The following is a 23,986-nucleotide window of genomic DNA, read 5'->3' as shown; positions in this document are numbered from 1 at the left end:
CCCCCACCCCCCTCCTGCAGAACATCCTTTACTTCACCTCCTGCTTCCTGCAGTAAACAGTTACTCAGATCAGTTTAAACTGTGCTCCTCTGATCAAAGTCAAAGCTGAAGAATCTGTGGACATTAAAAAATTTAAGTCGACTACAACTCCCAGGGTGCATTTCAATTAAAACTAAACTAAAGACTAAACTATTAGAAAACAGGTTTTACAATCTGCAGCTGAAACTAGGTCAGAGTTAAGTTCTGGGTCAGCTGTGGGTGAATTCAGTAACCATAGCAATGTGTTTTAAATTCACATATAAACAGGCTAATATACAGCTAACACGCGCACACCTTTGTCCTCTGTGCTCTGTTTCTCAGCGTCGTCTCGGTGACGCGGCGAAGAAAGCCATCGGGAAGTTGACGACGAGGACAGTGAAGAAAGGGGACAAGGTGAACACATCATCATCTTCATCATCATCATGATCATCAGAAGGATGAAGATATAAATCAAATCAGACCACCACACAGCGTAAAGCTGTTGATGCTCAGCTTTTAACATGTCCTCCTACGTGTGTGTGTGTGTGTGTGTGTGTGTGTGTGTGTTACAGGAAACGGATCCGGACTTTAACCACTGTGCAGTGTGTATTGAAGCGTACCAGCTGAATGATGTGGTCCGGATTCTGCCCTGCAAGTGAGTCAGAGACTGTTTCCTCAGGGTTCTCACTCTATATGTTTAATATGTGACCAGGATCACAGTGGTCCACCTCAGACTCTCTGATGACCCTGGTCCCTGGTCTAGTCCAAACTGCTGAAAGACCAGGACTGGATGATGACACGTGTCTCTGTGTCTCTGCAGACATGTCTTCCATAAAGTGTGTGTGGACCCATGGCTGAATGAGCACTGCACCTGCCCCATGTGTAAACTCAACATCCTCAAAGCTCTTGGCATCATGGTGAGTCCCCATCAACGGGCCGTCAACAGGTCTGACGCCTTGTATATCAAACAGTGAGGGGTCAGAGGTGAACTTTGAACTTAAAGCTTGTGATGTGTCCAACAGACGCTTCATCAGGTGTGTTTTCATGTCCTCACCTGATCCGACAGGTTGTGGTGTTTCCCCCTCTAAACCACGCCCACACAGGAAGTGGCATACACTACACACAGGTTATAAATGAGACCTGTTGTGTTTATATGACACCTGTTAATGCTCCATCCTCTGTCTCCCCTCTGTCCGTACCCTGTCCTCAGACCAGTCTTCCCTGTGTGGACAGTGTGGTGTTGGACGTGGAGCGTCTGGGTGTCAGTCAGGCATCTGGCAGCCAGAGGGCGCCGCTGGGCGACAGCAACCAGCCGTCCATCAGCCTGGAGCCGCTCAGCCCCCCCCACCCTGAGGCCACGCCCAGAACACCGGCTGACATCACCATCGCCGTGACCAGTAAGAACGCAGCACGACATGACACAACACTGACAACACATTCCTGACACAACTTAGAGTTTCCACCCGTCCTGTATATCAGAATAAAATTTCACTTTAAAAATCAGAGATTCAGGGCGGCTCACCTGGTAGAGCTTGTACCACCTCATCCTCCCCCTCTCCCTCCCAGACTGTCCTCTCTCTCACTGTAACTGTATCTGAATAAGGGCAAAAAATAACTTAACTAACATAACTTAAATTGGTGATTCTCCGACACTCTTCAGCAGACAGGGAGCAGCTGGAAACGGAGACAGCTCTCCTTTGTTTCTTTAATAACTTATGAACCAGACGCTCAGGAGGTTTTTACCAGCATCTGAATTATCCACAGAAGTGTCCTCCTCTACAAAAAAAATAGACCAGGGGATTAAAACCAGTAGAAACACCCATAAAGCAGTTTCACTTTAAGAATCAGTGATTCGCTCTTAAATGACACAGGGCAGGACGTCTCCAGTGGCTGAGAGCTGAGCTGTCTAACATTTCTTCAGCTTGTTTCTCTGATAACTTCAGATCCAGACGTCCCATGACTAAAATCATCTGGTTCAAATAACGAGCTGAAAACCACCAAGGTGTAAAAAGTGTCTGTGGATTAAAACTAGATAAAAGTCAATGTTGAGCTTCTGTCAGACAAACACACTGACACATGATCATAGAGGATATGATGTCATTGACAGGCGACCAATGAAAGCGTTACTATGATTAAAATCACAGATTTCTCTGGTTTGAGAATTGATGGAAACATTTGGGATAATGTAAGAACTCAACAACATATAGAACATAGAACAGAGGTCTAGTTGTTTTCAGACATTTTAACGAGGAGACGTTACAGACTAGAAGATCCTGGCTGTTTTTACAGATGTTGCTGCAGTGTCATAGATTGTCCACCAGGTGGACCCAATGCTGTCATAAACACATGGTGTCATCAGATCAGCCTGTAGATACTGATCAATAGATAAACTGTAGTGTGACATGTTCACTGTGAGTTCAGTTACTCAACATGTGTAAAGATTAAAAGCCCAAAGACTATAAGTAAAGAAAACAATGATTGGAGACAAGAATCTAAATTTGGGTAGCAGATTTTTTCTTATTCTTGTTTCTTGAATGTTTCCCATGATGCAGTTCATGAACTCCCTATAGGAGAGCTCCAGACCGCCAGTATGGGAATCACTGACATGAGCTGGAACTAGAGATTATTATCATTTTTATACAAGCAATAAATCAATTATCAAAATACTTGCTGATTATTTTTCTGTTGATCGACTGATTGATTATACATTATAGATTATAGATAAAGAGTAATATAGAATCATTGTATCAGCTGTACGCATCATGATTAACCCTCTAAACCTGCACTAAAGTCATTGAACATCCTTTACTTAGTAAATGTGTACTGATTCAGACCCGGACTGTGTGGACCTGGTTTCAGTAAATATAGTCAACATGTACTGATCCAGACTTGTACTGTTTGGACCTGGTTTTGAAATGTTTGTGTTTTTCTGTCTCATCAGGCGGCGGTCACTTCTTCAACAGGAGCTCCATGTCTCCTCGCAGCGTCGTCTGTGAGATGGAGCTGCCGGACATTCAAGCCTCACTGGACCTCTACGATGACAACAAGTCCTGAGGACTGTCGTCATGGTCACAGCCCCCCACCACCACTACCACCTCTCCATCTGCTGATGGAGGGAGGAAGTGTTTTCTTTTGGGGCGGTAATGGCAACCTGAATGGACTAGTGAGCAGTGATATCATTGGACTTTCTTCAGACTGAACATGGTCTCTGGATCCTGGTCTGGATCCTGGTCTCAGTTTAGATTCATTTGCTCGACACTCATTTTTTATTTTCCCCAGAAGCAAAACTGGAGATACTGGAGCTGGTCGTCGGGTCAAATCCTTAAAAAGACGTTTTCCCAAAAAAAAAACAGAGAACTGAATTCAGCCCAGGAACCAGAACTTGAACTAGGTTCCTGTGGCCGAACTAGAGGTGATGTTGTCGTTGACTTCCTAAAAAGGTTCCTGGGTCCCTGAAAAACTTCCAGAGTTCATCAAAGGTTCCAGAGCTCCTTGAAATTCCCAGGTTTCTGGAAAAGTTCCAGAGATCGTAAAGATGGTTGTAAAGTGTGTGAGTTCCTAAAGATTTTTTTGATTTCCTTAATGGTTTCCTGGAAAAGTCCCCAAGCTTCTAAGAAGGTTCCTTGAAACATTTATTGGATCCTAAACAGGCTCTTGGGTTCTTTGAAAACTTTCTGAGTGGCTAATATGTACCTGGAAAACTTCTTCAGATCCTGACAATGTTCCTGGAAAAGTTCCTCAGGCCCTAAAATCGTTCTTGGGTTCATTGAAGCGGTTCATAGAATTTCTTAAAGAGGTTCTTGGGCTCTTAGGAAATTTCCAAGTTCCTAAAGCCTTTCCTGGAGAAGTTCCTGAGTGTCTAAAAAGGTTCACGGAAAGGTTCTTGAAGTCTAAAAGGGTTCCTGTGTTCTTGGAAAAGCTTCCAAGCTCCTAGAAAGGGTCCCCAGGACTTCCTACATGGGTCCCTGAAACAGTTCCTGAAGTTTTGAAATGTTTGTTGTGTTCCTGGAGAATACCTCGAGTATCCCTCACCCAAACTTAAATGGACCTGACAGCAGTTGGACCAGAGTCAGGGCAGACCCAAAGAACCTGAACCCAAGTTCCTGTCAGTGTTCCCTGTAACCTGGCCTCCTGTTTGGCTGACTGATGATTAGATCACTGACACTTGTGGACTCCAGTTTGAATCTGGACCTGGATTATAACTCGTCTGTAAATACTGACAGAGCTGTTTATAATCAGACTGGAACCATAACCATTAGAGGACCTGGACCTGGACCTGGACTCTGATCCTCTGGAAACAATCATGTGACCTTTAACAGTGTTACACCCCCCACCCTGACACCATAGAAGAAACATGTTTCTCTGTAGAACAAAGAGTCATTAGATTTAAAGGAACAGTCCAACATTTCAGGGGACCTCCTGTTCTCTGTTCAGTACTGTGGAGTTCCTCAGGGAACTGTCCTGGATCCTCTGAGTCCAGATTTAAAGGAACATTTACGAAACCAGATTCAGTTGAACACATGAATTTTAGGTACATTGGAGACAGGTCCAGGATGTGGTTAGCCTAGCTTAGCACAAAGACTGGAAGCAGGGGGGAACTGTTAGCTTAGCTCCATCAAAAGAACGGCAACTTCAAGTCTGTCTGCTTTTTACCTTACCAAGTAGTCAGCTGTGTTCAGCTGACAGGTGAGTCAACACAGGTGAGTCAACACATCTGCAGGCATCACATCTGGGACCCACAGGTCTGAGAACCAGGTCACTTTTAAAACCTGGTCCAAAGTCAAACCTGAGTCTAGTCTTGTTTCCTCGTCTGTATGATCATGACTTGACTGATGGAGATAAACAGCTGATGGCGCAGATTCTCCAGTCGCTGCCATTAAACCACAAAAGAAGAAGAGGTGATAGTTTTCTGAATCTCTGACATGTTCAGAGATTTTATTTTCAGTTACTAAGACAGAAACAGAGAAAACTGAAAATATTTTGCCTTGAAGTTGACATAAACAATTAATCAATTATCAAAATAGTTCTCAATTTCTGTCAGTTGATCAGTCAGCTGACCTGCGCAGCTCAGTTTTACATTAGTGGGTTCAGGTGGTGGACAACAAACCTGTCGGTTTTCTATTGGTTCAAATGAGGGTCAAAAAGATTTAGAGCTTGTAAGTGAAATAATTCTAAAGTGTATTGCTGTAAATCGACCTGTAAAATAAATAAGTCAGGACACGTGTAGAAAAGATTTGTACTGTGTGGCCTGTGTTAATAAAGTTTGAAGGGATGACATCAGTGGTGAGGTCACAAGCAGAAACTGCTTGAGATCTGTTTGTTTGATTTACAGCTGCAAACTGTGTTCATCACTTTATGAGCTCAAAGTCTTTTTTTATCCTAATTTGATCCCATAGTTTTTTATCTTCATCAGGTTAACCCATATAACATTTAAACCAGGACATATACTGTATATAGTTTATATAGTATCTGGTTTAACATTAATTCAATGATCAATCATCACAATAAACATCAGTAAAATCAGATTGACTCAGCTTGTCAAGTCATCAATTTTTATTTGTCTAGTGCCAATTCACAACATAAGTTATCTCAAGGCACCTTCCAAATACAGCAGGTCTAGACCTTCTCTTTATAATATTATTTACAGAAACCCAACAATTCCCACCAAGAGCAGCACTAGACGACAGTAGCAAGGACAGCCAGAGCAGAAACCTCGGGCAGAACCGGACTCAGGGTGGGTGGCCATCTGCCTCGACCGCTTTGGTTGGAGAGAGAGAGAGAGAGCACAGAGGAAAAGAACGTGCAATGATAGCAATATTAATAATAGTGGCAGTAACAGCAATAATAATGTAATGGCAACTGTAATACTAATGATAGCTTATCACATTAATAATGATCATTATTTATAGTAAATTTTAGCAGGTTTAGCAGCAGTTGTTAAACAGGATCATGGGGCAGTAGCTGGTTTGTAGTTGCAGATCCAGACTCCACAGCTCTGGAGGCAGGAGGAGCTGTGGAGATGGAGAAGGGAGAGAGAGAGGCACACAGCCTGGGCAGTGATCTCATTGGCAGGACAACCTGGACTATACTGTTATACACTCACAGAAAGGGGCAGCAAATCCCAGCATTTAATGTCCTGCTTCAGACCACTTATCGGGGGCAGAAAATTAGTTTTATAAAGGTCTTTATAATTATGTGTAATCCAGATATCTGAACTTTTTCGTGTTAATTTTAAAAGGGGTTGAACTGAAGGAAAGATTTTTGGCTTATGTATTAATTGGCATCAACTCACTTTTTTGAAAGTTTATCTTATAACCTGATATTTTTCCAAATTCCTTTAACATGTCTAATAGCCAAGCAAGACTAGACAAATGGTCCGAAAGGTATAACAGCAAATCATCTGCGTATAGCGAGACCTTATACTCCAGGTCTTCCCGGTCAATTCCTTTAATATGCATATCCTGACATAAAGACAGAGACAAAGGGGGGAAAGTATTTCTCAGAATGTCTTATAAAACTCAGACAGATAGCTGTCAGGCCCAGGTGATTTGTTGCTCTGCATGCTTCTAATCAGAGATTTCATCAATTGAAACATTGCCATCTAACATCTAGGTGCAGATATTTTTTGGGGATGTCAACATTATGAAAAAACTTATCCAAGGCAGATTCATCTTCAGGTGGCTCTGAAGTGTAGAGGCAGGAGTAATAATGACGACCCAACCCCTGCTACATAAGTGAACATGGTGGCTACAAACCACTTTGTAAGCAAAACCACACATTGAGTGATGGTAATGGGGAACTGCTTAGTGTCCAGGTTGACCTGCTCCCGCCCAGCCTCCCATAGGAAATAAGGGCATCAGGCAATAACAATATTCAATAGTATCAGTGGAGCCATGTGGGGAGATGAACAAAGGGAAAAAAAGATTTTTTAAAAAGGAAGAAAAAAAAAAAAAAGCAAATAATGATAATTATTATTATTGTTATTATTAATATAATTAGTTGTATTAATAATAACAATAATTATTATTATTATAATGATAATAATAAAAATGAGAAAAAAAGACAAAAACCCACATGTATACATTAAGAAATAATAAATAATGTGCCCATATCTTGAGATTCAAGGCACATGGCATTTTGATAGAAAGAGTGTCATGGCACATCTAGAATCATGCCCACCTGAAACCATCTAAATCAGTCCAAACTAAAACCGTCCGACAAATCACTTCGTTAAGAGAGTATATACACGAGGATGAGAACTAGCACTTCTAATGCAGATATGCACCTACCCTATGAAGAGTAGAAGAAAAAAACAAAACAACCCACTCTCAAATGTTATACGAAGACAGTCAGCAAGTGAGTGAGTCCTTTGAATAGAATTGCCTCTCAAACTTTCAAAATAGTGGCATCCATTCAGGAGAAAAAGATAGTAGGCTTCAGGATCAGAACGAGTCTGAGAATTTAAATTACTTTGCAGCCTCAGCTGCTGGAATAGGGTTCTTAATGTAAGCCATTGCCTTTCTGGATCCAGGAACTCCTTCTTGTCCCCATTGTAAGAGACGCAGAGTCGGGCTGGGAATATTATGCCGTATCAGTCATCCGGCTGGCCTCGGAGTAGGTTCCTGACATCATTGAATGCAGCTCGAGCTTTGGCCACACTTGCGTTGTAGTCTGGAGGATGGCTATCGGTTCACCCTTATAGCGGAGCGGGCATTGTTCCCGGGCTCGGTGTAGTACAGCGACACAATCCTGGTAGAAGTGAAGTTTAGCGATGATAGCCCGAGGTTTTCCACTTGCCTTTCATGGTATGAGGCCGAACTAGGTTCCTCTGCAACGCCCACGATACGAATGTTGCATCTCCGCATCCTACTTTAAACATCCTAATTTTTCTCCCTCAAAGTGGCCACCTCTGTCTTAAGTTCAGCCACTGTTGTCTGTAGCACCTTGACCTCACTCTACCATGTTGACAGGCTTTCCTCCATGTCGCTAATGGTGGCCTTCATAATTTCGATTTCAGTATGAATAGCCGCTGTGTTGTTTACAACTTTACACTTTACCTCTCTCAGTTCACTTTTCAGGAAGTTAAAATCTTCTGCGAGTGCATTCTTTAGCTCGGCCCTGACAGCCACAGAGATGTCCGCTCTCAGGTTGTTGGCATCCATCCCTGACTCTGGCCGTGGGGAGAGTGATTGGACACCGTGCTCTGTAGAAACTTGTCTCACAGAGGTGTCAGGCCTAGTACTTGAGGGAACGTTCTATTTGTGTTTACGGAGCTTAGTCACCATTGAAACAACGTGAAAACAGCTCCACTGACTCTTGTGTATGTTAAAGGTTATTACTGATGATAAATTTGCAGAAAGTGTGCCCTGAAAAAATAATTTTAAAGAAGCTAGGCAGGAGCTCGACTTGACACGTCCTACTCCAATGCTGGCTCACTAGTGCCCCCCAGCAGACATCTTTTTAACTCTGGGAACAGACAGGAGCCCTAAATTCTGGGGACGGAGAGCACGAGATGGAGTATAAGGTTTAAGCAGCTCAGACAGGTATGAAGGAGCAAGTCCCTTTAGAACCTTATATGCCATCAAAAGCACCTTAAAGGTTAAAATCGGTGTAATATTGTAAAATTTTCTGGGTTGGCAACAATTCTAGCTGCAGCATTCAGACTCATTTGAAGACTTTTAATAAAAGCACGTGGCAGGCCAGAAAACAAAACGTTACAGTAATCAAGTCTAGAGTAAACAAAAGAATTAAAATTTCAGCATCAGTCTTAGACAGAAGAGACCGAATCCTAGCTATGTTATCTATATCTTTAATGTGGTGATCAAAGGGAGGGAAGAATCAAAAGTGACTATGTGTCTATGACGGGTTGGGCCAATGAACAGCATCTCAGTTTTGTCTGAATTTAGTAGCAAAAAATTATGAGACATCCAGCTTTTCACAGCAGACAAGCAGACCTCTAAATTTATAATCTGTGAGGAATAATAAGCCTTTATAGGCACATACAGCTGAGTATCATCAGCGTAACAATGGAAATTAATTCCATGACTGTGAACAATTTGACCAAGAGGTGAAATATTGAGAAGCTTCTCTGACAATATGTCGATAAATGATCCAGACTTCCATTGAGTCCTCTTCCTGCTGGCTCTGAGGTCTGTAGGTGGACCCGGTCTGAGTCCAGGACCTCAGGTTTTGGTCAAGCAGCAGCTACTGACGTGTCTGGTCTTCCAGCAGAGGTTTTCCTGGAGTGACGGACTGCTCCTTTAAAGTGTATTAAACAGCTTCTGAACTACTCAGCGTGTAATAATCAGATATTAACTGCATTATACAATCTATAACCTGATCAATATTATCTCTGAAGTGACCTGAACACGTCCTGATGGAGCCTGATGGAGTCTGTCTCTGTGTCACATAGTACTGACAGAGATGAAGATGATGGTGAAGTGATAGAGGATGTGTGTGATGCTTTCAGTTCAGTCTCTTTACTGCCTCAGCATTAAATGTCAAAGTGTCATTAAATGTAATTAATGTAATTAAACTGTCATTATTGCCTTTAACACAGACTCAGTGTATTTATCACCTGAAACAGATTCAACACACACACACACACACACACACACACACAAACCTGGACACACACACACTGGTGTGTGTGCGTGTGTGAGACGTAAAGTTCAGTAATTATACAAAGTGAGTTTAATGATTATTGATTAATCTGATGATTTTCTTAAACATGAAGTAGTGAAAGAGTCTGACTGATGAACACATGAATCAACTATGAAAACAGCTGTAGTGTCAGCTGTGATGAATACACAGTACATACATGTTAGTGTCCATACAAATAATAATAAACTTTATTTGTACAGAAACAAAGTTACAGAGTGCTTTACAATAAAAGCAAAACTTACAATAAAACAACATTTACAATAAACACCAGAACTGAAGATATAAGATGAAATCATTTCAATAATTACAACTAATATCAGTGAACAAAGCTGAACGATAAAAGTGACTTTAAGACATTAAAAGACTTGACTTATTGGCTGAAGTACTTTTACTCTGATACTTTAGCTACAGGAAGTACTTCTACTATGATACTGAGGATATTTGTGTACTGTGACTGCAGTACTTTTACATTCCAGTACTAGTACTTTATTTCTTCCTCACTGTTGTTGTGAATAAAGACGAAAATAAAAAAAACGAAATGTTTTTTTTTTCCGGTCTGTTTGCGTCATGACGCAGAGGGCGTGTCCTGAGTCTTAAGACCCGGAAGTGATGTGCAGTCATCTGACGGGTGAAAACAACATCAGCTCCGTGTTTGTCTGAATCTGACGGAGCCGCTGCTTTGTCCCGGTGTCTCCCGGCGGGGGGAGGACGACATCTCCCGGTGTTTTGTGGTGAGGGGCGGTGACTCCCGGAGTGAACAAGGCGGAGGGTGAAATGTGGATCCAGCCGGAGGAGGTGCTGCTGGCCGGAGCTCTGTGGGTCTCTGAGCGGGCCAACCCGTTCTTCATCCTGCAGAGGAGGAGGGGGCACGGCCGCGGCGGTGGCCTCTCCGGTGAGTACAGTGTCTGAGGACCGGTCCGGATCTGAATGATTCGCTGTAGTCCATTATGGTGGGCTCATCAGAGGAGAGCAGGGCCAGGGGGGGGGGGGGGGGGGGGGGGCGTACAGTCTACTATAGTCCACATCAGTCAGTGTAATGGCTGGATTACCCCTCACCCCCGGACTCATGGTCCACTGACACGCTTTCCTGAGCTTTCAGCAATTATCACTGGGTCTTCATCAGTGGGTGGAGTCTATTCAGTTGTCATGGAGACGGACCTTTGCGAACATTATCATAACCTGAGTTACAATACAGCCATAATGCAGAAATATAAAGTGCAGCAGAAAGGTCCCACAGTCCATGAACTCATCACAGATGACATCATGTACTGCAGTATAAGTACACAAGTACAACTGTGCTTCAGTACTAACAGTAAATGTACTTGGTCACTCTCCACCACTGATTTACTGAGCAGTATAAAGTCATACGGTCATTTTATCTTTATATATTAATTAATTTTCAGACTCTGCAAACTGACCCTGAACACAACACACACAGTTCACATTGTTCTCTTTTATTAGATTTTATTGCTGCTCCTGGTTCAGTCTCCGGTACCACCTCTGGTTCACTCCTGATCCACGCAGACCTGAACCAGAGTCTGGAGAGTAGACCTGGTTCTGACCTGTGACCTTTTACCCTCATTCAGTTTTATTAGTGTTGAAGCTCTGTAATGATTCATCATGCTCCACAGTCAGCTGCTTATATTTCTGTTAACATCAACACAAACAAACAAACAAACAAACAAACAAACAAACACTGGCTGCTACAGTAACAGTGGTTTGATACATTAACATCAGATTCAGCTCAGTGTGGAAACAATACATTATATTCAGTGTTATAATGATGATGTTGAACCTGGATCATGATGATTCATCAGACTCAAACATCAACAAACAACTTGTTATGAATGAGTTAGTAATGTCAGCTGACAGGAAGTCAGCTGCAACCCACACTGTCTCCAAGCAACATCAGTTTATGTGTGTTTATTTTTTCAGACTGTAGTTTAGATAAATCACTCAGTCTTGAAGGCTCAGTTAAAGGTGTGTCCAGAGTGCATCACATCCCTGATACAGTCAGACACGTTAGCCTCAGTAAACCAGTAACCTGTGAGCAGGTCTCCTGGTTACCTGTGTACCCGCTCTCTGTGTGCAGGTCTCCTGGTTGGGACACTGGATGTGGTTCTGGACTCGAGTGCCAGAGTGGCTCCTTATAGGATCCTGCTACAGACCGCAGACTCTCAGATCTACTGGAACATTGCTTGTGGTGAGTGACCTTGACTGTACTTGACTGGACTCTGCTGTACTGCACTGTGTTGAACTGTACTGGACCAGTCTAAATTCTACTGGACTGGACTCTGCTGCACTGGACTGTACTGGGAGTAGCGGGATTGGCTGAATGTTTGTTGACCCTCAGCTGTGTCCTTCAGGCTCATCCAGGAAGGAGATCACAGAGCACTGGGACTGGCTGGAGTCCAACCTGCTGCAGACCATCTCCATCTTCGACAACGATGAAGATGTCACCACCTTCGTCAAAGGGAAGATCTCTGTATGTTACTTCCTGTGTGTTTTCCTCAGACTGTTTCTCTACCTGTGTGTACCTGTCAGTAAGTGATGTCACTTCTTGCAGGGCATCATCGCAGAGGAGAACCGGCTGAAGAAGGGGGAGGAGCAGGAAGAGGACTGTGGGAAGTTTCGGGAGGCGGAGCTGAAGATGAGGAGGCTGTTTGGGATGCCTGATGAGGAGAAGCTGGTGAATTATTACTCCTGTAGCTACTGGAAGGGAAGAGTCCCGCGGCAGGGCTGGCTTTACCTGTCCGTCAACCACCTGTGCTTCTACTCCTTCCTTCTGGGCAAGGAGGGTATGACCGGCCAACTACAGGCCAGAACTTACTTCTGTTTTCACTAGGGGGTACTTCTGTTTTTACTAGGGCGTACTTCTGTTTTCACCAAGGGGTACTTCTGTTTTCACCAGGGGGTACTTCTGTTTTTACTAGTGGGTACTTCTGTTTTTACTAGGGCGTACTTCTGTTTTTACTAGGGCGTACTTCTGTTTTCACGAGGGCGTACTTCTGTTTTTACTAGGGGGTACTTCTGTTTTTACTAGTGCGTACTTCTGTTTTTACTAGGGGGTACTTCTGTTTTTACTAGAGGGTACTTCTGTTTTTACTAGGGCGTACTTCTGTTTTTACTAGGGGGTACTTCTGTTTTCACCAGGGCGTACTTCTGTTTTTACTAGGGCGTACTTCTGTTTTTACTAGTGCGTACTTCTGTTTTTACTAGGGCGTACTTCTGTTTTTACTAGGGGGTACTTCTGTTTTTACAAGGGCGTACTTCTGTTTTTACTAGGGGGTACTTCTGTTTTTACTAGGGCGTACTTCTGTTTTTACTAGTGCGTACTTCTGTTTTTACTAGTGCGTACTTCTGTTTTTACTAGTGCGTACTTCTGTTTTTACTAGGGGGTACTTCTGTTTTTACTAGTGCGTACTTCTGTTTTTACTAGGGGGTACTTCTGTTTTTACTAGGGCGTACTTCTGTTTTTACTAGGGGGTACTTCTGTAGTTACCATGGGATAGTTCTGTTTTTTTTTCTGTATGCCACTCATTCATGTTTTATTTTACATTCATATGTTTTATGAGTTTAACCCCCGGTCCCCCCACACCCTCAGTGACTCTGGTGGTGCAGTGGACGGAGGTGACTCAGCTGGAGAAGAACGCCACCCTGGTGTTTCCAGAGAGCATTCGTGTCAGCACTCGGAACACTGAACATTTCTTCTCCATGTTCCTAAACATCAACGACACCTTCAAGCTGATGGAGCAGCTCGCTAACATCGCCATGCGTCAGCTGCTTGATAATGAGGCATTCGCCGCCGACCGCTCGCTGCCCAAACCCTGCAAGACACTCAAAAACGTCTCTGCACTCAAGAGGTCTCACTCTGCTCAGTAACCATGCACCTGATATGAAGCTCACAGTGTTCACATGATTAGACTGAGGTGGACGTATTTTACAAATAAAGGACTGATGCTGACACTGTTTGTGACACTAAATCACTACATAGCTAAATAAACAGCAACATATCCAGCAGGCACAGATTTCCAGATAGATGATAAATATTAGTAAATACACACAGACAAACTGATATCTGTTTTCTATCAGCAGTGATGATGTTCATAATGCAGCTTGAACCATCAGACTAACATTTGGTTTTGGACCTGATCAGCTGTTTCTGGTCTTTGTCATTACTGCAGGGATCTGGATGCCCGCGCAAAGAACGAGCGGTACCGCATGATGTTTCGGCTGATGCAGGACGAGCGTCTGGACGGACACACGGACTGCACGCTGTGGACGCCATTTGCTAAGATGCACGTGGTCGGACAGCTGTTCATCTCCAACAACTACATCTGTTTTAACAGCAGAGAAGAAGACCTGTGTCAGCTCATCATACCACTCAGAGAGGTAAACAACTGACCAACAACTCTGAAGGAAGATCAATAAATATATCACCAACTTCACATCAGTCATATGTGACTTTATTGTTTAGGCAGCTTTTAAAGAAACTAAATCAAGTGCAGAGTGTACAGTGGGTAGTTCAGGGAGCCTGGGGCAATGGAGAGTTTTCAGAATGGAGTCAGTGGTATGCTTACACCATAAACTAATATCAGTGAACAAAGCTGAACGATAAAAGTGACTTTAAGACATTAAAAGACTTGAAGCAGGATATTGGCTGAATTATTTTTACTGTGATACTTAGCTGCATGAAGTACTTTTACTCTGATACTTTAGCTACAGGAAGTACTTCTACTATGATACTGAGGATATTTGTGTACTGTGACTGCAGTACTTTTACATTCCAGTACTATTACTTTATTTCTTCCTTACTGTTTTTGTGAATAAAGACGAAAATGTTTGCAAATGCATTTTGAAGGAGACGAAACACTTGTCTCTTGTCAAGTTCATCTGTCTGCTTAGCTGTGCTTAGGTTGAACAGTGAGGGCAGAACATCAACCTTTAAATTCACGATATATTCATATGAGCAAAGATCTAGTGAAATGATTGAATCACTAGAAACATTTAGGTCATTACTTCAAACATTTTATTTAGTGTTCATGTTTATGATCCTCTTAAGAACTGAAACCTCTTAAACCCTTTTAAAACTCTGGTTGTACATGTAAACAAGATCAGACCGGACTTTTACCGATAATCCTCTGCTGCTCAGGTGACCATCGTGGAGAAGGCGGACAGCAGTAGTGTCCTGCCATGTCCCGTCTCCATCAGTACCAAGAACAAAATGAACTTCCTGTTCGCCAACCTCAAAGACAGAGACTTCCTGGTCCAACGCATCTCCGACTTCCTACAGCGAACGCCTGACAGCTCGTGGGGGGATACCAGCCCGCTGTCTCTGATTGGTCACTCGGTATGTCACTCATCATGACAGTCAGATCTGCTATGTCAGCATTCAGATAAAATACATCAGACAGATTGGAAGTTATTTACTGTCTGAAGTCTTGAGTTATACTACCACCGTGTGGATGAGTGGTGTAACTGTTTTCAGCTGTTGATCATACGTCACAGTGATGAGTCCAGCTCAGCTGCTGAACGTCGGCTGATTCCAGACATTGTCTGAGGGTTATGATTATTTTATTCAGATTTTTTTATGTGTCCTCAGGCGTCCTCCAGCGCCCCCTCCTCCTCGTCTACAGGATCTGAGTCCGTCCACAGGGGGCGTCATTACCACCCTGGGCTGCCCACGGCCAGCCAGGGTCTGCTGCAGCTCTACCACCGAGACGCTCCAGAGGACCTGGGACCCAAAGCCGTGAGTTCAAGTCCCAACACCTTTAGCTACAGGATTGGACACAGAGTACTTGTACTGTTAGAAGTCACAGAGTGGGGGCGCCTTGGTGGCTCACCTGGTGGAGTGCTTACCACGTGGGCTTAGTCCCATCCGCAGTAGTCAAGGGTTCGAGTCCGAATTGTGGCCCTTTGCTGCATGTCATCCCCTCTGTCTCTCTCACTTCACTATCTGAATATCTCAAAAAGAAAAGAAGTCAGTATTGATACTGTTAGATACTGATGTCTACCAGTACTGTTACTTCCAGCTTTACTAAATACTGAGGATTACCATGATTGCATATCTGCAGACAACACAGGTCAGATAGGTGATTGGTTTGACATCTAATAACACTCACTGACTTAAATAACTTAATTCAGCAGTGTGTCTTCATTAAATATTAAGTTGGAGAGCTCATTAGGGTGTGACTTTTCTACTGGGCACCAACAGGCTTAATTAATGGTACTGAGAAGTAAACAAACTGTAATCAAATGTAATATGCTCATTACTTTAATGAAGAAATTAAAATAGTTACATTACTTATTACATTTTAACAGGGCAATTAATAATCTGTAACTTATTACATTTCCAAAGTAACGTTCCCAGCACTGACCATTAGGTACAGAGGAGTAATGTTAGATACGAAGGGCTAACCCTAACCCTAAATGTACACCTCACCAGGGGGTTTGACCGCTCATTGATCCAAACTGATATGTTGATGTGTAAGTGTAAGTGCAGCATTTTAAGTTCCTGTGTCACATTGTAGAAATAAATCTCCACCTCCTCCCTATGCCCCTCCTTTACACCTTCCTCACCTTCTTCTTCTTCTGCAGATGAAGGAGAAAATGAAGGAAGAGGCATGGAACATCCATTTCTCAGAGTTTGGTCGAGGTGTCTGCATGTACCGGACCTCCAGAACCAGAGAACTGGTCCTCAATGGGATTCCAGAGCGCCTGAGAGGAGAGTTGTGGCTGCTGTTCTCTGGTCAGTGTTCATTCATTCATTCACTCATTCACTCATTCACTCACTCATTCATTCATTCACTCACTCATTCACTCATTCACAAACTTGAGAGGAGAGCTGTGGCTGCTGTTTTCTGGTCAGTGTTTATTCATTCATTCACTCACTCACTCATTCATTCACTCGTTCATTCATTCACTCACTCATTCACAAACTTGAGAGGAGAGCTGTGGCTGCTGTTCTCTGGTCAGTGTTCATTCATTCACTCACTCACTCATTCATTCACTTGTTCATTCACTCACTCATTCACTCATTCACAAACTTGACAGGAGAGCTGTGGCTGCTGTTCTCTGGTCAGTGTTCATTCATTCATTCACTCATTCACTCATTCATTCACTCGTTCATTCATTCACTCACTCATTCACTCATTCATTCACTCACTCACTCACTCACTCACTCATTCACTCATGAGCTGTGGCTGCTGTTCTCATGTCCCACAGTTAAACTGAACTTTATTCACCTGTCCATCCAGGAGCGCAGAACGAGATGTCAACCCACCCTGGTTACTATGGCGACTTAGTGGAACAGGCCATGGGACTGTGCTCATTGGCTACAGAGGAGATTGAGCGTGACCTCCATCGCTCGATGCCTGAACACAGAGCCTTTCAGAATGAGACAGGCATCGCTGCACTGCGCCGCGTCCTCACCGCCTACGCCCACCGCAACCCGGGCATCGGATACTGCCAGGTAATGTAAAGAAAAACTTTTATATTTAATTCGATTCAATTCAAACTGTATTTCAAACTCGCCAGAAGGTAAATTAAAAGAAAGACAAGACATACAAGATTTAAAAAGCTGATGGGTATTTAAAAACAAAAAAGCAGTGGGCGTGGCTAGCAGCCTACCTGTTGTCAGTTAGGTTAAGTTAATTCAGTTTTTTAAATAACTGTCTCCTCCCCTCAGGCCATGAACATCGTCACCTCCGTCCTGCTGCTCTACTGTACGGAGGAAGAAGCCTTCTGGCTGCTGGTGGCGCTGTGTGAGCGGATGCTGCCTGACTACTACAACACCAGAGTCGTTGGTCAGTAACACAGTCAACAGCCTGAGCTTTGACCTCTGACCTCCTGTCAGGATTGAGTGCTGGACTCTTGTCTGATGTGGTCTATGTACCTGCAGGAGCTCTGGTGGATCAGGGCGTATTTGAGGATCTGACCCGGGCCTTCCTCCCCCTGCTGTATGAACACATGCAGGAGCTGGGAGTCATCTCCACCATCAGCCTCTCTTGGTTCCTAACCCTCTTCCTGTCGGTGATGCCGTTCGACAGCGCCGTCCTATTGGTCGACTGCTTCTTCTACGAGGGCATCAAGGTCATCTTCCAGGTACTGGCCCCGGTTCTGACTGGTTATTTACTGGTTACTGACTGTTGACTGGTGAGAAGAGAAACAGTGTTTAGCTGACTCAGTATACAGTGGTGTGTTAGTGGTACTAATACCTGTCTGTCCAGGTGTGTCAGGTGTGTCAGTGTACATCCCTCCACTGACCTCTGCCACCTGTAACTAAACTACTTCCTGTCTACCTGCAGGTGGCACTGGCTGTTCTCCATGACAACATGGACGCCCTGTTGTCCTGCAGCGACGAGGGAGAAGCTATGACCATCCTGGGCAGGTAGTAGGAGTCAGACTGGAGTCAGACTGGGAAGGTTGCAGTGATAACTATATACTACTGTGTGTGCGTGTGTGTGTAGGTACCTGGATAATGTTGTGAATAAACAGACCGTGGCTCCGCCCATCCCTCACCTGCACGCCCTGCTGACGAGTGGAGACGACCCTCCACCTGAGATCGACATCTTTGACCTCATCAAGTCGTCCTATGAGGTCAGAGCAGAACGATGACACATCATGATGTCATCACACTCATTCACTGTCAGTTGATTATCATTGTGTGGCGCCCCCTGCAGGTGAGAAACACCTCTCTGACGTACATTACACAGAGTGATAAAGATCTGGATGAATAAACAGTCCAGTGACTCTGACTGTAGTCTGATTCCTGTTCCTGCACGGTGTCTGTCTAATTCCTCCAAGTGTTTTTGAGCTAATCCCATTTTCTTCTTCTCCGAGCAGAAGTTCGGTAGCCTGCGCTCTGATGTCATTGAGCAGATGAGGTTCAAACAGAGGTTAAAGGTCATCCAATCACTGGAGGACACAGCCAAGAGGAGCGTGGTGGGTGATGTTAGCGTGCTGCAGGCTAATGCTGACATGCTAATACAGATTGAGTGTTTACAGGTCTCGTGTGCGCGTGTGTGTGTGCAGGTGAGGGCGATGATGACGGAGTCGGCCTTCAGTATCGAGGAGCTGGAGGAGCTCTACTGTCTCTTTAAGGTCAGAACAAACACACAAAGCTGTTTACACCTGGAACCACGGAGTCTAAATAAAAACAACAAGTTCTGCAGGATATAGTTTTAGTGTCATCTTTGTTTTTTGGCAGCACATGGTGGAGGTGTCGTTCAGCCCTGAGTTGTGTCTGTCAGGTTAGAGCAGCCTGTATGTGGCCCGAGGCTCACACTGACTGAAACTGAAAACTGAAGGACCTGTTGTTATTTGGGCAGTTGGGGGGGGTGTGATCGGTCTGTCCTGTTTGTGGTAAATCTCATTCTCAGTTTGTTCCGCGAGATGTTTCTGACAGCTGCTTTGACTTTTTGTTTTGGACCCCTTCAGTCCAAACACATGACCAGCTGTTACTGGGGCTCCAGCAGCTCTGCAGCTGAGCGACACGACCCCAGTCTGCCGTACCTGGAGCAGTACCGCATTGACCCGGCCCAGTTCACCCAGCTCTTCACCGCCCTCGCCCCCTGGATCTGTGGAGGCCACACCCCCACTCTGTCAGCCCGCCTCTTCAGACTCCTGGACCAGAACCAGGACGGACTGGTCAACTTCAAAGAGTTCATCACTGGGCTCAGTGAGTTCGGATCCGGATCCAGATCCAGGGGACACATCGATACACACACTCATGGGTGTATAATGAATGGATGATGACAGATAACAGATGAATGGATGATGTGTGTTGTTTGTCGGCAGGTGGGATGTATCATGGCGACATGACGGAGAAACTCAAGCTGTTGTACAAGCTCCACCTCCCACCAGGTAACACCCACACAACTCACCTGGACATGTGACTATTGAGGGATCAGGATCAAACATGGTGGTCTTGACCAGTGACACCCCCCAAAGAACTCACTGAGTCTCCTGATCGTCAAACTCATCAATTCACCAGCTTCCCCCAGTTAAATTCACAAGTGGTGTGCAGTTGTTCTTCTGCTGTGACCCTGTCTGCATATCGGACCATAACAGACCCCATGTAGGACCCAGAACCAACGTTTTAGAATCTCAGGGTTAAAGCCAATTGTTTCTTTCTCTCTGGAAAAAAAAGACACAAAAATTGTATTTAATTTAATGAACAGTGGATTTGTTCTTGATAACTTCCTCTTGTGTTTCTGTATTGTGGTTGTTTGTCTATTCTATTGGTTTTGTTTTGCTTTGTTTTCAGCTCTGTGTCCTGAAGAGGCAGAATCTGCTCTGGAGGCGACGCACTTCTTCACTGACGACGAAACACAAGGTGAAAACTGAAAAACACAGTAAATGACTACTGCTACTACTGCTACTCATACCAGTACTACTACTACTGCTACTACTGCTACTCATACCAGTACTACTACTACTGCTACTACTGCTACTACTGCTACTGATACCAGAAGTACGACTACTGCTACTACTGCTACTGATACCAGATACTATTACTGCTACTACTGCTACTGATACCAGTACTACTACTACTGCTACTACTGCTACTGATACCAGAAGTACGACTACTGCTACTACTGCTACTGATACCAGTACTACTACTACTGCTACTACTGCTACTGATACCAGAAGTACGACTACTGCTACTACTGCTACTGATACCAGTACTATTACTGCTACTACTGCTACTCATACCAGTACTACTACTACTGCTACTACTGCTACTCATACCAGTACTATTACTGCTGCTACTACTGCTACTCATACCAGTACTACTACTGCTACTACTGCTACTGATACCAGTACTATTACTGCTACTACTGCTACTGATACCAGTACTACTACTACTGCTACTACTGCTACTGATACCAGTACTACTACTACTGCTACTACTGCTACTCATACCAGTACTACTACTACTGCTACTACTGCTACTACTGTTACTACTTTTTTTGATTTGCCTGAAAAATCTTTTCATTAACAGATCTGAGTGTTTCCTCTCAAACTGCTTCCTCTTCCTCTTCCTCTTCTTCGTGTGTTTCCCTCCAGAATCTTCCTTCTTGTCTGATCTGGACATTTTGGGGCAGCAGGAAGTGACATCAGGTTTGTCTTTTGTTGCTCAGAGGTCTGTACTATGAAGCAGGATCTGAGGTCAACGACGTAACTTCAGGGTTTACGTTGGTGGTTCAATTGTAACCGGGGTACATCACCATGGTAACTGCTCTGGAGCAGGTTCTGTTAGAGATAACAGATTAACATTTTTAAAAGCTCCGCCCACTGACCAATTAATTCTCTGGGAATACAGCATCACCATGCGTAGAGGATCCTGTGGCGCTCAGGGTACAGATGGCCAGAGGGTCTGAAAGGATTCTTTACATGAGCGACCCTCATATCAGAGCCTCGTAAGCAGGAGTGCACTCTAAACCTAACCCTGTTCACAGCCAGTGATGTCACAACACAGGTATCACTGTGCTATGACATCATTGATAGGGACGTGGCCAGAGGTGCAATGTGCTGCAGTGTTTGAGGCTGCAGATCAAAGCAGGAAATGGAAATTATTTTAACCTGATGTCTGTTATCAGGGTTAACTAGCTTAACTAGTTTAACTCAGATTTTAACAACCTCAGTGTTTTAGTTACTGTCACAGTCTTGATGATGATTCTTCTCTGTGAACAGGTGAGGAGGGGAAGGATGGAGGAGGAGACAGTGAGGAGAAGAAAGGTAAATGCCCCACCCCTGTTGACAGGGTGTACAGGTGATGTACCTGTCTCTAACCTTCACTCTGTGACTGTTCATGGAGGAGTGAGCAGGACATAAACAGAGTCTGAGATGCAGGTCCAGTGTGGATCAGGTCCACAGGAATCTTGTCCAGTAAAACAGATTGTGATCCGAAGTGAATTTTGGTTGAATACTGTACATACACCCTGGACTCTCTGACATCAGCAGCATTCCCAAGATTTTCAGCAACTTTTAGTCACTTTATAGAAACATGGCTCCTGACCTGTGACAAGTGACCTCTGACCTCTGACCTGCTGTTGTTGCAGAGGAGAAGGTGAAGGACTACAGGTACTACCTGAGAATGTGGGCCAAAGAGAAGGAGCCCAAGAGAGAGACCATCAAAGACCTGCCCCGGATGAACCAGGTGAGGACCCGGCCAGGTGTGGGCTCAGGTGTAGGCTCAGGTGTGGCAGTGGCAGAGTTAACCTGTGGTTGTGGTTGCAGGAGCAGTTCATCGAGTTGTGTAAGACTCTGTACAACATGTTCAGTGAGGAGCCTCTGGAGCAGGAGCTCTATCACTCCATTGCCACTGTGGCAAGTCTGCTGCTGCGCATCGGAGAGGTCGGCAAGAAGTTCAACAACGGGACGAAGAAGACTGACACTGCTGCCTCGCAGGCCCTGCCCCCCACCCAGACCCCGGCCTTAAACCCTCAGAGGGAGGAGGGGCCTTGTGAGGGGGGGTCAGATGAGTCTCAGGTGTGCCGGGCTCTGGCGGACGCCCAGCTGGAGCCGGCAGCTCTGCAGACATCTGATGAGGAAACCAAAGATGACACATCGGTGTCGTCATACTCGGTGGTGAGCTCCAGTTCGCTGCAGTGCGAGGACATTGCTGACGACACCGTGCTGATTGGCGGTGAGCAGAGGCGGGGCAGCACCCTGGATGTTGATTGGTCAATCACCTTCGAGCAGGTACTGGCGTCGCTGCTGACGGAGCCGCCGCTTGTCGACTACTTTGAGAGGAAGGTGGACATCCAGAACAAGATGGCCGCCTGTAAGGCCCAGAGAGCAGTGGAGCGTCAGATAAGCTCCGCCTCCGACCATGAACTCACCCAGCACTCAGTATGACTCAACTGTACCAGTCCACCTGACCAACCTTTACCTGTCTACCTAACTCACCTTTAACTTTCCATCTAACTCACCTTTACCTGTCCACCTGACTCACCTTTACCTGTATTTGTTTCAGCTGGGAAGCTCCTTGAGAGCAGATCCTTGATTTCAAATCAGCTGATTGATCAAGTGGTTTATGATGACGTCACCTCCCGATTTGAGCGTTCCTGATTATCTCACACTCTTGTCAGCAGCAGACACTCTCTGATTGGCCGGTATGTCCTTAGACACACAGAGAGGAAACACGTCATCAGTCTGATTATTATGGTGTGATGTCACTACTCTGTGATGTCACGGACCCTTTTCATTCAGGCTATTTTGGACTAAACCCCGTTCCAGGACCAGACCATGGTCCAGATCCAGGTTTTATTCTTCATGTCACACTGACACTGAAATCGTCCCTGAAGTTTTTGCACTGTTTCCAGATCATTGTTATTAAATGCTCTCTCTATTGATCTGGTATTGATTTGGTATTGATTTATAGATCTTGTGTGTGCAGGTGAGACCTGTATAAAGTCTCTGCAGGATCAACCAGTCAGCTGAAAACTAACAAACTAACTGATGGACAGGTAAACAGGTCAACAGGTAAACAGGTCAACATGACACTAACACAACTACAGAAGCCCCAAAGTCCAAAAAGGTGATTTTGTTTTGTTGAACAAATGTTTTTTCACAATTTGAAATTCAGAATCTTTGAGGTCATGCGATCATGTGACCATATGATCAGCATGTGATGATCATGTGATTATGTGTCTGTGTCATGGAGTCCTAACATCTTATTATTAAATGATCTGACAGTGAACCTCAGATCCGACTGAATGAATTCCGTTGGTGCACCAGGTTTATCTCGGAACCTGGTCTAAAGAAGTTGGTTTCTGTTGGAAACAGGCAGAACTGAACTGATAGATTGATTTTAAGAAAATAAAATGCAAAATAGGGAAGTCGAAACTTTATTTAGAGGAAATAAAATAAACTTGTTTAATGTTTAAATGTTTTAGTTTCTGTACAGTTCACTTATATTAACTGTATATTGATAAAACCACAAGGTCGTATAAATGAAAAAATGTATGTTTCACCAGGTGAGTTCACACCTGTAGAATCTTATTTTGACGTCACTGAAGCCTTGTTTGTTTATCTGCCTGTGTGATGACATCACTCCTGTTTACTTCTTGACCAGTCTGACTTCTTTACTTGACTTGATGTAAGAGGATGTTTCTGTGCTTTTATTCTTCTCTGTATATATATTCACCAACCTCCTTTTAAATCTGTCATATTGATCAGTTATTGATCTGTATTCTGTTCTAATAAATACTACAGGAAAAAGCTATTTTCTTCTATGGTGTCATGTTTTTAAAATTATAAGAATTAAATAAGTTTCTGCTCATTTCACATGTACATT

General features: G+C 44.1%; 2 protein-coding genes across 2 annotated transcripts in view; both read left to right on the top strand.

Moving 5' to 3' along the window:
* Nucleotides 1-9,572, top strand: part of rnf130 (ring finger protein 130) — a 21,474-nt gene extending 11,902 nt beyond the window's left edge. The window contains exons 4-8 of the mRNA XM_023420677.2: nucleotides 361-432; nucleotides 591-673; nucleotides 839-935; nucleotides 1,229-1,415; nucleotides 2,960-9,572. Coding sequence (XP_023276445.1) covers nucleotides 361-432; nucleotides 591-673; nucleotides 839-935; nucleotides 1,229-1,415; nucleotides 2,960-3,072 — 552 coding nt within the window. The 3' untranslated portion in view covers nucleotides 3,073-9,572. The remainder of the gene's footprint in view (nucleotides 1-360; nucleotides 433-590; nucleotides 674-838; nucleotides 936-1,228; nucleotides 1,416-2,959) is intronic.
* A 718-nt stretch (nucleotides 9,573-10,290) lies between these two features.
* tbc1d9b (TBC1 domain family member 9b) lies at nucleotides 10,291-23,914 on the top strand. The gene is made up of 23 exons (XM_023420668.2): nucleotides 10,291-10,573; nucleotides 11,774-11,884; nucleotides 12,048-12,166; nucleotides 12,248-12,479; nucleotides 13,286-13,544; nucleotides 13,866-14,073; nucleotides 14,834-15,031; nucleotides 15,284-15,430; nucleotides 16,279-16,429; nucleotides 16,938-17,152; nucleotides 17,369-17,486; nucleotides 17,582-17,784; nucleotides 17,988-18,070; nucleotides 18,150-18,279; nucleotides 18,526-18,624; nucleotides 18,715-18,783; nucleotides 19,120-19,360; nucleotides 19,480-19,545; nucleotides 19,949-20,017; nucleotides 20,752-20,805; nucleotides 21,379-21,423; nucleotides 21,747-21,844; nucleotides 21,925-23,914. The coding sequence occupies exons 1-23, from the start codon at nucleotides 10,456-10,458 to the stop codon at nucleotides 22,543-22,545; spliced, it is 3,654 nt and encodes a 1,217-aa protein (XP_023276436.1). The 5' UTR covers nucleotides 10,291-10,455; the 3' UTR covers nucleotides 22,546-23,914.
* The last annotated feature ends 72 nt before the right edge of the window (nucleotides 23,915-23,986 follow it).

The sequence above is a fragment of the Seriola lalandi genome, unplaced genomic scaffold, assembly GCF_002814215.2.
Source record: "Seriola lalandi dorsalis isolate HSWRI2012SDOR001 ecotype SW California unplaced genomic scaffold, Sedor1 jcf7180002054655, whole genome shotgun sequence".
NCBI lineage: Eukaryota > Metazoa > Chordata > Actinopteri > Carangiformes > Carangidae > Seriola > Seriola lalandi.
Note: the sequence above shows the minus strand (reverse complement) of the source record. Positions and strands in the feature narration are given on the sequence as shown.

What these genes read in the sequence shown, in the direction of transcription:
- tbc1d9b (XM_023420668.2), top strand. Translation starts at nt 10,456, where the DNA reads ATGTGGATCCAGCCGGAGGAGGTGCTGCTGGCCGGAGCTCTGTGGGTC. An exon ending in CAAGCTCCACCTCCCACCAG is followed by an intron (nt 19,546 to 19,948) that starts GTAACACCCACA and finishes CTTTGTTTTCAG; the next exon opens with CTCTGTGTCCTGAAGAGGCA. An exon ending in CACTGACGACGAAACACAAG is followed by an intron (nt 20,018 to 20,751) that starts GTGAAAACTGAA and finishes GTTTCCCTCCAG; the next exon opens with AATCTTCCTTCTTGTCTGAT.